Below are 13,457 nucleotides of genomic sequence, written 5' to 3'. Positions count from 1 at the left end.
CGAATCTCCAAGTGGGCTCTTGAACTCATGGGCCACGACATCAGATATACCCCCCGCACCGCTATTAAGTCTCAGGCTCTCGTGGACTTTGTGGCCAAATGGACGGAGGTCCAGCTACCAATTCCGGACGTCACCCACGAATACTGGACAATGTACTTCGACGGGTCCGTAATGGCGTCCGGCTCGGGAGCTGGAGTGGTTCTGATCTCCCCGGATGGGAGTAGGCTCCATTACGCCATACGCCTCAACTTCTCAGCTTCAAACAACGCCGCGGAATACGAGGCCCTTATCAATGGGCTCCGCATCGCCATCGAGCTCGGCGCTACGCGACTCTACGTCCGTGGCGACTCGGAACTAGTCGTTGATCAGGTCATGAAGGAGTCCTCCTACAAAAGCCCCCTCATGACGGCATACTGCCAAGAGCATGCGCAAGCTCAAGGACAAATTCTAGGGGATCAAACTACATCACGTCCCTCGAAGAGACAACGATGCCGCTGATTTCCTCACAAAACTAGCCGCCAGGCGGGATCCGTCCCCAAGCGGGGTCTTCATCAACGACATCCACGAGCCGTCCACTCGCATCTTGGAAGGTCCGACCCGAACGCCCTCCGACACCCGATCGGTGCTCGGGAGCTCCGACCCCGACACCCAACCAACGCCCAGGGGCTCCGATCCCAGTACCTCTATGCCACCCATGAGCGTCGCAGTATTGACGCCCGGGCAAACCGATTGGCGAGTACCACTACTCGCCTACATCCTCGAAGAGGTTCTCTCGCCTAAAAGGACGGAGGCCCGACGAATCGCTCGACGTGCCAAGACCTTCATCGCGCTCGGTGACGAGCTCTACAAATGGATCCCATCAGGGGTACTCATGAAGTGTATCCTCACTAGCCAAGGGAAGGATGTCCTCCTCGAGGTTCATGCCGGCATTTGCGGGCATCACGTGGCCCCAAGGTCGCTGGTCGGAAAAGCCTTCTGCCAAGGTTTTTACTGGCCCACCGCACTACGAGATGCAGAGGAAGTCGTTCGTAGGTGTGAGGGATGCCAGTTCTACGCCCGGCAAACCCATTTGCTAGCACAAGAGCTCCAAACCATCCCTATCACCTGGCCATTCGTGGTCTGGGGCCTCGACATGGTAGGACCCCTCAAAAAGGCCCTAGGGCGTTTCACTCACCTACTCGTAGCGGTCGACAAATTCACCAAGTGGATAGAGGCCAAACCCATCACCAACATCCGGTCAGAAGGAGGCAGTCAAGTTCTTCCTTGACATCATCTATCGATTCGGCGTTCCCAACTGTATCATCACTGACCACGGGACTAACTTCACCAGGAAAAAGTTCCTAAACTTTCAGCGACGGATACGGTATCAGGATCGACTGGGCCTCGGTCGGACATCCACGGAACTAACGGTCAGGTCGAACGTGCCAATGGCATGGTCCTCCAAGGACTTAAGTCACGCATCTTCGACCGACTCAACAAATACGCCGGGCGATGGGTTGTGGAGGTCCCTAGCGATCCTCTGGAGCCTGAGAACGACCCCAAACCGATCTACGGGATTCACACCCTTCTTCCTGGCCTACGGAGCTGAGGTCAGTGTTGCCCTCCGACCTCGACCACGGCGCACCAAGAGTGAAGGCTTTCGACTGCGACCGAGCCACGGAGGCCCAACAAGACGCAGTCGAACCTACTCGAAGAGGCCCGTGAAGCAACCGTCATCCGCTCCGCTCGCTACCAACAAACCCTCCGCAGGTACCACGAAAGGAAGATCAGAGGAAGGATTCTCGAAGTCGGCGACCTCGTACTCCGGAGGACCCAATCAACGAAGGAAAAACACAAGCTCTCTCCACCATGGGAAGGACCCTATACGGTAACCGAAGTAGTCCGACCGGGCACCTACCGACTGGAGGACAACAACGGCAACCTTCTCAACAACACTTGGAACATTGAACAGCTACGTCGTTTTCCCCTAAATTTGGTCTAAACCACTTTTTAGTTAGAACACGCTCCCATAAGAGCACCCCTGCCTGAAACACTTTCAGCCCCGGTCGCTCGGGGGCTCCATGTATAATACTGAAATATTACCTCTCTTTTTACTATCACACGATAAAGCAACTGTATCCCCAAACAGAAGCACATTCTGTTCCCTGTGTTTTCCTTACGTAACTCTGTTCTTATTCCCAACCAAATGCACCCCGCCTTTTCCTACGGTTACGAATAGCTGAGCCTCGTGGGCCACGCCCCGGGCTCACAAGGTCGCAGCCTACGGAACAAACGGGCAGGTACGAGAAAGAAAGGATAAAAAACAAAAGTTTTGCTAAGATAAACACAGGAAACAAATATCGTGGTTCTGCCACAAGGACGGCATGGATGTATTCGTTAATATGGAAAATAGTTCACACAAAGGCTAACCCACGATTGACAAGCGCAAGTCCCGGACGGACGTCTCCGACTGGAGCTCTTCGAACCCCATCACTCCAGTCGCCATGGCTAGACCTAGAGAGATCCAACAGCGAGATCTCCACCAAGAGAGATCAACCGGCCTCCTAAGTCGATCGATTCACTCAGGATAAGCACCGGGACACAGGTAGGAAGCGAAGGGACACCCCATGTGGGCCACGCCGACTTCCGTCACGAACGACGAGCGTGGGTCCCGGTCGGACATTTCCGACTGAAGCTCTCCGAGCCCTGTCACTCAAAACTATCAAAGGTAAACACTGTAAAAACCCCTCTATTTCTTTATAATCATTTCATACATCTATACGCGCATTTCATACCATACGCCTGAACCCCTCGGACGGTTAGGGCATGAACCGCCCGGGGGCTCGGGAACTAAGCATCGCACATGCAGCGAAATGCATCAAAACGTTCCGTGATTGCGTCACGAAGCGGCGGTTCCCTCATTCGATATGAGCAACCGAAACAGAGCCAGGGGAGAAAACCGCAGATGAGCCCCGTGCGGCCCTCGCCCGGTTTGGTAGACTGGGTCATCTCAACCTTCTCGTTCGATTCTGAACCTCTCGCCAATGCCCACAGAATCTCCATCGAGGGGAGGCTAAAGGCCACCCAGGTTGGTCTCCTGGAACGACCTAGGCATCTGTCGGGTTGCAGGTAAAGGAGTAGTGGAATGTCACAAGAGGGCTATGTCGACCCCGTCACTAACGATGGACCCGGATTCCACTCGATCACACCCGTTAACAACTCACCGAGCTAGTCTTTCGAGCCCGAGCGATCAGGGACAGGAGATGAAACTCAGCCCCTCTAGTTGTGAGGAACCGAGGATGGGGTAAACGCACATAAACTCACATCGACCCCTACGAAGGCCCGACAGGGCTCGGGGGCTCAAGAAAAATGCCAAGGATGGCGACCTTGAACTCGTTAGATCCACGACTACGACTCACCCGATCTCCGGCGCGCACCGACGCCAGGACCCGTGAGCACCGCCTCGTCTGATCTTTAACTAAACTAACAACATCTTCGTAACGGCTTCGGACAGCTTCACTGTGCTCCAAATAAACCTTGGGACCACGACTCCTAAACTCGCGTCGACAGGATCAGCGACATCCGGCTACGGCTCCTGGGACCGCGACTCCTAAACTCGTGTAACGGCTTCCTGAACTAACTAAACTAACTCTCTTGATCCACGGCGTGCACCGACGCCTGGGTCCATTCGCAAACTCCGCCTCGCCCGACCCCCGACGCGCACCGACGCCGGGATCAATAAGTTCTGTCTCAATCCAATCCCGCGCTTAAAAACACCTCGGCTGCACAACGACGCCATGGTTAAACAAAATTCTGTCTCAAACTAAAAACACGCATACACGCCTGCTGAGACAACACCCCCAGCCGATTCGGCCCGAACCATCAGGGGCTTGGGGGCTACACCCGCGGGTGCGCTCACGCGCACCCGCCGGCAAGACAAAAATCTCCTAGACGATTCTGTTCAAATTGCCCGAGGGCTCAGGGGCTCCTGTCGGGTTCATAAACCCAGGGTCCCTCGAGGATCGGCTTCCACGCCAGGGCTCAGCCCAGAAGGACGGCCTTCTCTGGACCGGCCCAAGAGTCTGAACTCAACAGACCGGAGCACTCGCTTCAGGCCCTGGCCGCCTTCGGCCCATCTTTCCGACTGGAGCACCTCAGGCTCATGCCAACTCCGAATGGCCTCTCCGATCGGAGCGCTAGCGTCAGGCCCTGGCCGCCTTCACACGGCCTCGCTCGGAAAGCCTAACCCGAGGACCGCCTCCGACTTCGACCCCATGTCTCCGACCGGGGTTCATAGAAAACCCTGCTCATCGCTATTCTACCGGCTAGCGCGCCAGAACCGACTGAGGACCATCCGACCAGGGACGCCCGCTCGGAAAGAACCAGAAGGCGTACGAAGGAAGGCAAGACGGGGCTCGTGAGTCAAACCACTGGCACCAGGGACCATACCCTGCACAACAGTGCTCTGCAGCCACAAAGTATTATAGGGGCCGCTAGAAACTCCCATATGGATAAGCCCCCCCACGTGTCTCTGGACATCGATCGTAGTATGGGCTCCAGGATTTGCCATACCGGGTGAACATAGCGCGGCTCCTCACATGCCACTAGGCATCAAGAAGTATTTTTGCAGGTACCGGCGTCATCCTTCCTGAAGAAGATAGCTCGACCTCCCGTGCACATCTGACATCCTACAGCGACATCAACAGTATTGGGGGGCGTCAACCATTATCCAGTTTCCATCACCGTAGGCAGCAAGGCTTAGAAACATCCGTACTCTCTCCCTCTCACCTGTAGAGCCATCCCCTTCATCTATAAAAGGGGATGCGCTCCCTCCAACGAGGGGAGATCGACTTCTTCAAGCTCAGACTCACTAGATCGATATCAACACTCCCAACCGCAGGACCACCCAGTTCCGACCGCGACCCTTCCGGTCGGAGCCAACCGAACCTCTTGTACACCCCCTCCTTTCTCCTTTTCGTTTGTAACCCCACTACAGACTTCGAGCACCTGGGCTCGGGAATAAAGTCACCGACCGACCCACACTGGACGTAGGGCACGTTGCCTGAACCAGTATAAATCCCGTGTCATTGAGTGCTAGGCCACATCCGATCACAACGTACAGCAAAACTACAAATATTTACTAAGTTGGTCACATTCTGCACCGACACACATGTTGTAATGTAACCTACCTGTCGTAGTCGCCTGTTGCAACTGCTGGGGCACTACCGAGCGGGCGTAGAAGGTCCCTGCGTGTATGCGCGTGGGAAGCAGAGGGGGCGCTAGCGGTCCTCGCGTGCGGTCAGGCGACGCGGGCAGGGTGAATCGTTTAGGCGGCGCGGGCCCCCGCATGGGCGCGTGAAGCGGAGCAGGCGCGAAAAACAGGGCGCATGCGTGGGCGTCAGGACGCAGGCATCCGTCCGGATGTCTAGGCTCTAGTAGTCCCCACGAGCGGCGGCACCTAGTGCTCACCCGCGGAAGAGGTCCGATGGGATGGGAGAGTAACAGTAGCTAGGGGAAAAAAGATCGAAGCGGTATTTTTCATAACTAGTGACAGGTGGGTAAATTTTTTAAGTTGTCCACCTCCATAGCAGGTAAAAGCAGGAGAGTTGCTCTGGGATTTGTACTAGAGGAAAAGAAGTTTTTGGCCCAAAGCAGGCTATGGCCTATGAGTTGCCACCTCTTTGGTTGGCTTTTGGCTTTTAAGAAGCAAAAGCAGGTTGGATGGTTGTATATTGTTAGCATTCATCACAAAGTCATGAGGAGGGCGTGGGAATGAAAATCACAATATTTTCATTTGTTTCTTGTTCCATTGTTCATCAAGAATAGGTTGACAAATAAGATGGGTGATAACCTTTTGGATGATTGTCTAGTTGTTTTATTGAGTGGGATACTTCCTTACAATTGAGCGAAGAAAGAGATAATCAACACATTCATGGCTATTAGAAGGCGTAGACCGGACATGAAGTAGCGCAATATTGTTCTTCCGCAATTATGGGTATGTAATATTTCAATTCTACAATAAGCAATCTAAACTTGTCTATTTTATGATGTTCATATGCTGTCTTTAGCTTAGTTATATTGTATTTTGTAGTCCATATACTTCTATACTCGACATGCTCAATTTATAGTGGTTACAAAAATTAAACACTAGACCACCATACCTATAAATCCTGGCTACGCCGCTGACAGGAAGCATATTTGGTAGGTACTACAGTGCTTACTATTTTGTACATTGGTCATTCACCACTTGCATAGCTTAAATATCACACAAAAAGTTTTATATTAATAAAAATATTCAAAACTGTGACAAAGAACACATCAGCATTGTATCCCCTCATTAGCTAAGTTGGGCTGTGAGCTTGTGACATCTGCCGTAGTTTATAACCAGTAGTTGAAACCAACATACCACAACTTGAGAGTGCTGGTACCACAAAAAATATCTTTAAATATTACTATTTAGAACGTTACAGTTGTGGAGCGTTACAATCAATTCAGAAACAAATAAATAGGTTTAGGGCGTAATAAGTACATCAGTTACTTACACCGTACCCACTATACAAATAAAAGACACTTAGACTTGAAATGTAGGAGTAGCTCACAAGATTCTTTTTCTCAATCAGTGCCATCATGAAGCATACATACCATACCCCAGTGCTGAGTCACCTGGAGTGCAACGCGCTTTTGTTGTGACCTCCCAGTAGGCTAAAGATTATGATGTAGGGCCAGAAGAGATAGACCATGTTGGCAATGAATGCAGTTGTTAACTTGAGCAGTGGCGCGGCGCCTCTCCCTCTCCCTCTCTTTAGCACGATCACCGTGTCAACGAACAGCAGCCACAAGAAGCGGACTGCGTCGAGCAACACAAGCGCCGTCATCGTGGCCGTGGCAATGGCGGTCGCCGGCTCCACGGGAGAAAGCAGCAGGTAGAGCGCAAAGGCGAAGGCGGCGCAGAAGCTCCTCGCCGCGCCGTTGAGCAATGCGATCGAGATGGACACCAGCTTGATCCGCTTCTCTATGTCGACTGCGGCCATCCCGCAGTAGACGAGGCTGAAGGTGGCTATAGCGGAGCAGCTGAAAGCTAATGTGTTGGCGAGAATAAAACCGTCGAAAGCATATTTCCCGGCCAGTATCGGTGTTCCGATGGGGTAACCTGGAGATGGAGCTGGAGATGGAGATGGATATGGAGATGAGCTATTGTCATTGTCATCAGTCCTCAGTCCGCCGGGCAATTGGAAGACTACCGCGAATGTCGCCGTCGCGACAAGCACCGAGCAGATGCCGACGATCTGTGCAAACTCCGTTATCTTCTTTGACTCTTCGGCCTTGTCTAGCTTCGGGACGAGTTTTTCTTTGAAACGATCGCGGCGACTGTTCCCATGCTGAGCATTTACAAAAGTCAGCGTGCCAAGAATCCTACGCTGTGCATGCTGCGAGACCAAAAAAGAAAGACAGAAATTTACCCTCAGATCTGAATAAAGAGATGGAGAATAAAGAGTAGTCGAACTGGAGTATTTACCATGCCGAAATAGAATCCTGGTGGAGCTCTGCTCTCGGCAAGATCCATGGGGGTTTTCCCGTCATGATTGGGCAAGTTGAGGCGAACATGTGGGTTCGTCATCAGAGTCTGGAATATGGACAGATGTCCTTCAAGGATAGCAAGATGCAGAGCAGTGTTCCCTCGGCTGTCCTGTATATTCAGGATCGAGTTGAACTCAGGTCTCATGCGCACAAACTTGACGATGTTGTGGCTCCTCTTCTCCACAGCGACATGAAGGAACGTCCTTCCCAGAGAGTCGCGCAGCCCGCTGCAGCCAGGGCACCGTACGAGCAAGATGATGACGGCGACAAGGTTGCCCGCCGAGGCAGCGACGTGAACCGGGAACAGCCCATCGTTGTCACGCTGGAACGCCGACGACGGATCGGCATGCACCAGCTGGTAGAGGGGAAGGTTCAGGCAACTGTAGAATCTGGTTAGCCAATTCCCCGGCGCAAAGTAGATGCCCAAGGAGTAGAATTCCAGGGTCCTCTCCACGAAGACGTAGAGGAAGAATTCGAGGGAAGGATCATCAGCTGATGCTGCGAAATGCGTCGGTGTGCTTCCAGAGAGGTCCTGTTGTTTGGTCAGCTCTATGTTCAATTTAAGTAGCTCTTGTGTCATCTCTGCATGTATAATAATTAATTATTAATCAGTCAGTCGTTCTGCATATTAAAAAAATCAATTAGTCGACCCTGAAAGGGATATATACCAAACTAGTAGACTGCAGTACAAATAGCACAAAATTCTAATCTACCTACTATACAAAACATTTTCAAACAACAAATAAGATCCAAAACTCATAAATCATGATAGATATATAATATTTAATATGTATGTGTCATATAACCATCCCATTAATGACTGCTACCTTGGAAAATTTTAAGAGTTTAGAGTAGTTTAAATGTATAAGCTAGATATTTATCTAAGATATTCCATTAAAGGCATTTTAAAAGGAATGTAAATGTTCTGTTCAAAACAAATGCATATGGCCTCTGTTTTATGTATCTAAAGCATTCTATAAATAGAACACATGTATAGAATATGAACCTGATTGATAACACTAGACCACTCCGTGGTACTACCAGTAGAATCTTATAAAATCAATGACCCAATTTGACTTTCAGTTTAGCACAAAAATAACCTAATAATATTATTTTATGGATTACTCCCCTTTGTCTGGAAATAAAAAAGCATATTTTGTACAGGGAAAAAATAAATTTTACAAGTTGAGACCAATAATTAGTTAAATTACGTACAAGTTTAGCACACAAAATTTGAATCAATATATTTGTATTCAAAATGTTTCTGGTCAAAATATTCGGATCAATAGATTCCATTTTAATTCTTTAGTAAAAGAAGACATATTGTGAGAGAAATTGAGGATCAAAGTATAATCTGTATGACTTTGTCCTGCTCAAAATGTGCTTATTGTTCTAGGACCAAACGAGATTTATTCTATAAAAATAATGACTATGATATAATCCTATAATAATATCTTTTTTCTTTAACATGACGAATGTAATGTTACCTATTTAGTATGGTAAACCTTAATATTTTCTTTTACAAATTTAGTCAAACTTGACACACTTTAATATACTATTATTTTAAAATTATATCCTGTAGAAAACAGCACATATATTTGTAGTAATAAAAAGCAAAGATGATACTTTACTTTTGCTGCTGGAGGACAGCCGGATGTAAGGCATTCTGTCCAAGTGGGCCCGAGTAGGACAGCTCCTTGTCGTGAGAAATCAGCTCAAAAGCAATAGAGCTGTGATGCAGCGACACGGCCAGGTACAACGACGAAGTGCCGTCCCTGGCAACCACACGGGCCAGCTCCTTGTCGTGGTACATCAACGCCTTGACCATGCACAGACCCGTCTTGTGGCCAAAGCGGACCGCCTCGTGCAGGGCCGTCTCCCCGCGCTTGTTCGTCATCCTCAGCATCGTCTTCCTCTCGTCGCAGCCGTTGGCCTGCTGGATCAAGAGGGAGGCCATCTCAGCGTTGCCCGCGCGCACGGCGCAGTGCAGCGGCGTGTCTCCGTTGCCGTCGCACGCGAGCAGCAGCTCGGGGGCCTTGCAGCAGACGAGCCGTGCCAGGTCCAGGTACCCCTGGCGGTCCCCACTGGCCGCCACCACATGGAGTGCGGAGGCCCCGTCGGTCGCGGCAGCTGGCATGCACAGCGCCGCGGCGGCGGCGGCCTCCTCCACGTGAATGTCGACGACGTCGCGGGCCAACGCAGCCAGCCGCGCTGATCCCCCGTCTTGTTTGCTGAGAAATTGCTCTAGCAGCAGCAGGTCACCGGAGCTTGCTGCCCTGAGGAGCTCAGGTCGCCTGACCACGGTGAGATCTTGCACACGTTCCTGGTTGAGTGGCGGCCTATTACTTGGCTCCATCGATCAAGTAATATATACTCACACAGGCACACAGCCACTTGGACTAAGGATGGTTTTGGATGTGGTGGTGGCGATATATGCCAGAGCCCTCAGTTCATCGGGACCTAGATGATAGTGAACACAAGGATTATATATATAGGTAGGGCTGGTGAGCTGGCTATAGTCTTGTCGTTCAAGATTTAGGGTCTGATTAGTTGCTTGCATTAATTAACCTATATCTAAACTTGTTCATCGTAGATTGTTAGTGTTTGGTCTGCAGAGTTTCTTTTTTCTCGAATACGCCAAAGATTTGCGCATCTTTGTATTAAAGTCGAGAAATAGTAAATGTTACGATGACGTACCATGAACATGGCACAATAGGGGGGAAGTGTTATACAATCGGCTCTGCCCTCCCTAGCAGAAGGTGATCATAGGCTATTACTCGCTAATCACGCTACCTAGTCATCACCGGCGATCAGACGCGCCGCCTTGTCTGCAGAGATTCTTATACAGACTTGCACAATGTTCAAACTAGATCATTACAGTATTACTTGAAAAATCATATTTGGCCGTATTATTTGCACAAGTATGTGGGCAGGGCCGGAGGTGAAAGACCCCCTCCACACACACACACCCTCCCCTCCCCCCCCCCCCCCCCCCCCCACCCCCCAACCCCATGCCCTGGCAGCAGTAGCTTATCCTAGTTTTGGTAGCCTATAATCTCATGGACAGTTTTTGTAATTAACCCCTGCTGACTTTTGGTTCACCGCCTGCTACTGGCTGTGGGCACACCAAAAATAAAACATTCCTACATCCTTTACTTCTGCTAGAAACATAAGACCTCCAGCAGAATACGAAGGTGACTAAATGTAGCATATTGTGCAAGACAGCTAAACACAAAGGCACTATATAAGTAAATATTGGCTTAGATTGGACTATTTAAATACTGATGCATGCTAAGGCCCCGTTTGACACACGTCCGTTTTGCTACCAGTGAAGCAGCTTTTCTTTGTTTTAGCTTTACGAACAGCTATACACAGGTAGAGCTAAAGCGAACTGTTTAGCAAAACAATTATACATGTAGAGCTCTTAAAATATATTCTCGTAGAATCCTATACAGGAGCCCCATAGCTACTTGAAGTTGAGAGAAGCAGCTATTTTTAGCTCTATCTCACGTCAATTCTTTACGAGAGTACCTTTTAAAACTCTTCCCATATAAAACTGTTTTAAATACTCATTTAGCATAAAGCAGCTTGAGCTGTAACAAACGGGGCTAAACCTAATACAAACGATCAATCATATGCTTAGAGCATCTCTTCTTTGCGTGCATTAACCTGCAGGCTGCAGCCCCATGGCGCGATCTTTGCGTGTCTCTCGGCGCCCGCCATGACGTCTCTTAGGACAGCTTTATGTGATTATTATTGGAACCTACCGGACAGAACTTATCCTATGCGTGCCGAGGTGGTTTTCCTTTTGGACATTCTGATTTATAATCTGAGCACAGTGCCGTGAAGCAAATGTTGGTTCCCGGGGACCGAGCTGCTGCTGGGATGGTGAGCTCTCCGGGTGTGGAGGCCACCGGTCCTGAGTTCGAGCCCCGCTCGCTCTGTGATTTTCTATCGTGGGGATTTATTTTCAAAAAATAATCTTGTAGGTTTTGGATATTCAAAAAATAATCTTGTAGGTTTTGGATATTCAAAAAATAATCATCGTCTACCTACAACACTCGCCCTTGCCTCTCACTGGCCTGCCCTGTCCGTAGTGGCTTGCCAACACCGCATCTAGCCCTACTGACCCCCACCATGCTAACCTGGTGCCATCGGACCATCCTCCACCGTACCTGCCATCCTCCACCTTCGACAGCCGACGGCGGCCACGCTGCTATGCCTCCACACCTACCTCCTTCGCCTGTCCGACTTGCTTCCCCAAGCCCTTTTCTAGGCCAGGGGCGGGGGCACGATTCCTCTCCAATAATAACCCCCAACTCAAACCATGTCACTAGAGAAGCTATTGAGAAATTCAGGCACTTCTCAAAAAGTACTATTTATGATGTGTATTTAGTTCACTAACTGTGATCATATGATGCATGTGACATAGTCTGGTTATAGGGAGTTTGATAAAAACTTGATGATATTTTTAGACCATGAAAAATACCTCCAAGTTTCTAAAAATTCAGAGAAAAATTATAAAGATAGATGGGGACATGAAAATCTTAAATAAAATATTTAGAGCTCGTGAAAATATCTCAAGAAGCTATTGATTGAAAAATATCTCTAGAAGCTTTAAAATATAGTTAACTCTAGAAAACAAGAAAAATATCTCAAAAAATCCGAAAAACTCCCAAAACATTATAATAGATGTCTAAACAAGTTTCAAAACTTCACAATATGAGAAATAACCAGTATGAATGCAACATGCATTAATATTAAATGTATCAACTCTAAGCATTCGTACTGGTTGAGTCTTATTTTTTGTTGTGAAAAGTTTTGAAAACATGTTTGGATGTTGATTATAATTTTTGGGAATTTTCTAGATTTTTGGATATTTTCCAATTTTCTAGAGCTAAATCTGCCTTTTTGGAAGCTTATAAGATTTGTAAAATGTTTGTTTTCCGGCCTACCTATAAATTTTTATTGGAACTTTAAGACGCTTAGACATTTTCTATGGTCTCAAAACTTTATCAAATATTTTCTGATTTTTTTTCAAAAAAGATTAAACCATCTCCAAAACCACTTCAAATCATGAAAGAAAGATAATTTCAATAATTTTAAAAGTTTAGGGTGTAAAATGTCTAGTTTTAGAGTTTGAAGAGAAAACCTATCACTTGTGGGCCCAGACATGGACGTGTAGTGCTTACGTCGTGTCACAGAGTGGGTGCTTCTCCCTTCAGACCAACCGGAGCCCCTCTTTCGAAGCTTGGGCATCCTCACAGGGTGTCAAAGTCGCTAGCTAAGTAGGCTGTAGTAGGTTCGGACTGTTGTGGAGGGGAGGGAATGCGAAAAAAGAAAATTGATATCAATTTGTTCGGCGCTAGCGCGGAGTGTAGGTGAAAGCGACATGCGATGGGTCCATGCTATTTTGGACTCGACCTACCAATCGAAAGCGTCTATGAGAAAAATGTGAATTTATTAATTAATTCTGGCATGTGTTGCCACATCTGAGAGGTCCATATTAGCTGTCGAACTTTATAGCACCGCCATGGATACCCTTATGCCAGCCTCAATGGGGTTGAAAGGAGTTTCATTCTCAATAAATGACATGAAACATCAGTAAATCTACTTATTTAGCGAGATATTTATAAAGAGAGAAAAGGAAAGAGTTTTATCTGGATGAAACTCTGTACTCGCGTTACCCAGGCAATGAAACTCGATGAAACGTGCATTGAGGGCGACGGGTTTCAATCTCCCGTGCTCGCGCGGATCTTCTGTCGCGCGCGTCGACGCGTTGTCTCCTTTTCGGCCCCGCAGTTCACATGCCGTGTACGTACGTATCTGATTTTGCAAGAGGCACGACACGGGACTAGCACCTGACGGGACGGGACAGGACGGTGCATGCAGTAAAGTTT

General features: G+C 48.6%; 2 protein-coding genes across 2 annotated transcripts; both read right to left on the bottom strand.

The window, feature by feature from the left end:
• Window positions 1-6,456: 6,456 nt before the first annotated feature.
• LOC136468921 (protein ACCELERATED CELL DEATH 6-like) lies at window positions 6,457-8,137 on the bottom strand. Its single transcript, XM_066467320.1, has 2 exons — window positions 7,496-8,137; window positions 6,457-7,406 (listed from the first exon to the last, which is right to left on the bottom strand). Exons 1-2 carry the CDS (start codon window positions 8,135-8,137, stop codon window positions 6,639-6,641), a joined length of 1,410 nt encoding a protein of 469 aa, XP_066323417.1. The 3' UTR covers window positions 6,457-6,638.
• Window positions 8,138-9,184: 1,047 nt separating this feature from the next.
• LOC136468920 (uncharacterized) lies at window positions 9,185-9,913 on the bottom strand. The gene has a single exon (XM_066467319.1). It carries the CDS (start codon window positions 9,911-9,913, stop codon window positions 9,185-9,187), a length of 729 nt encoding a protein of 242 aa, XP_066323416.1.
• Between the last annotated feature and the right edge of the window lie 3,544 nt (window positions 9,914-13,457).

This window comes from Miscanthus floridulus, chromosome 8, assembly GCF_019320115.1.
Source record: "Miscanthus floridulus cultivar M001 chromosome 8, ASM1932011v1, whole genome shotgun sequence".
NCBI lineage: Eukaryota > Viridiplantae > Streptophyta > Magnoliopsida > Poales > Poaceae > Miscanthus > Miscanthus floridulus.
This window is presented reverse-complemented; position numbering and strand designations above follow the sequence as displayed.

What these genes read in the sequence shown, in the direction of transcription:
- LOC136468920 (XM_066467319.1), bottom strand. Translation starts at nt 9,913, where the DNA reads ATGGAGCCAAGTAATAGGCCGCCACTCAACCAGGAACGTGTGCAAGAT.
- LOC136468921 (XM_066467320.1), bottom strand. Translation starts at nt 8,137, where the DNA reads ATGACACAAGAGCTACTTAAATTGAACATAGAGCTGACCAAACAACAG. An exon ending in CAGGATTCTATTTCGGCATG is followed by an intron (nt 7,407 to 7,495) that starts GTAAATACTCCA and finishes TTGGTCTCGCAG; the next exon opens with CATGCACAGCGTAGGATTCT.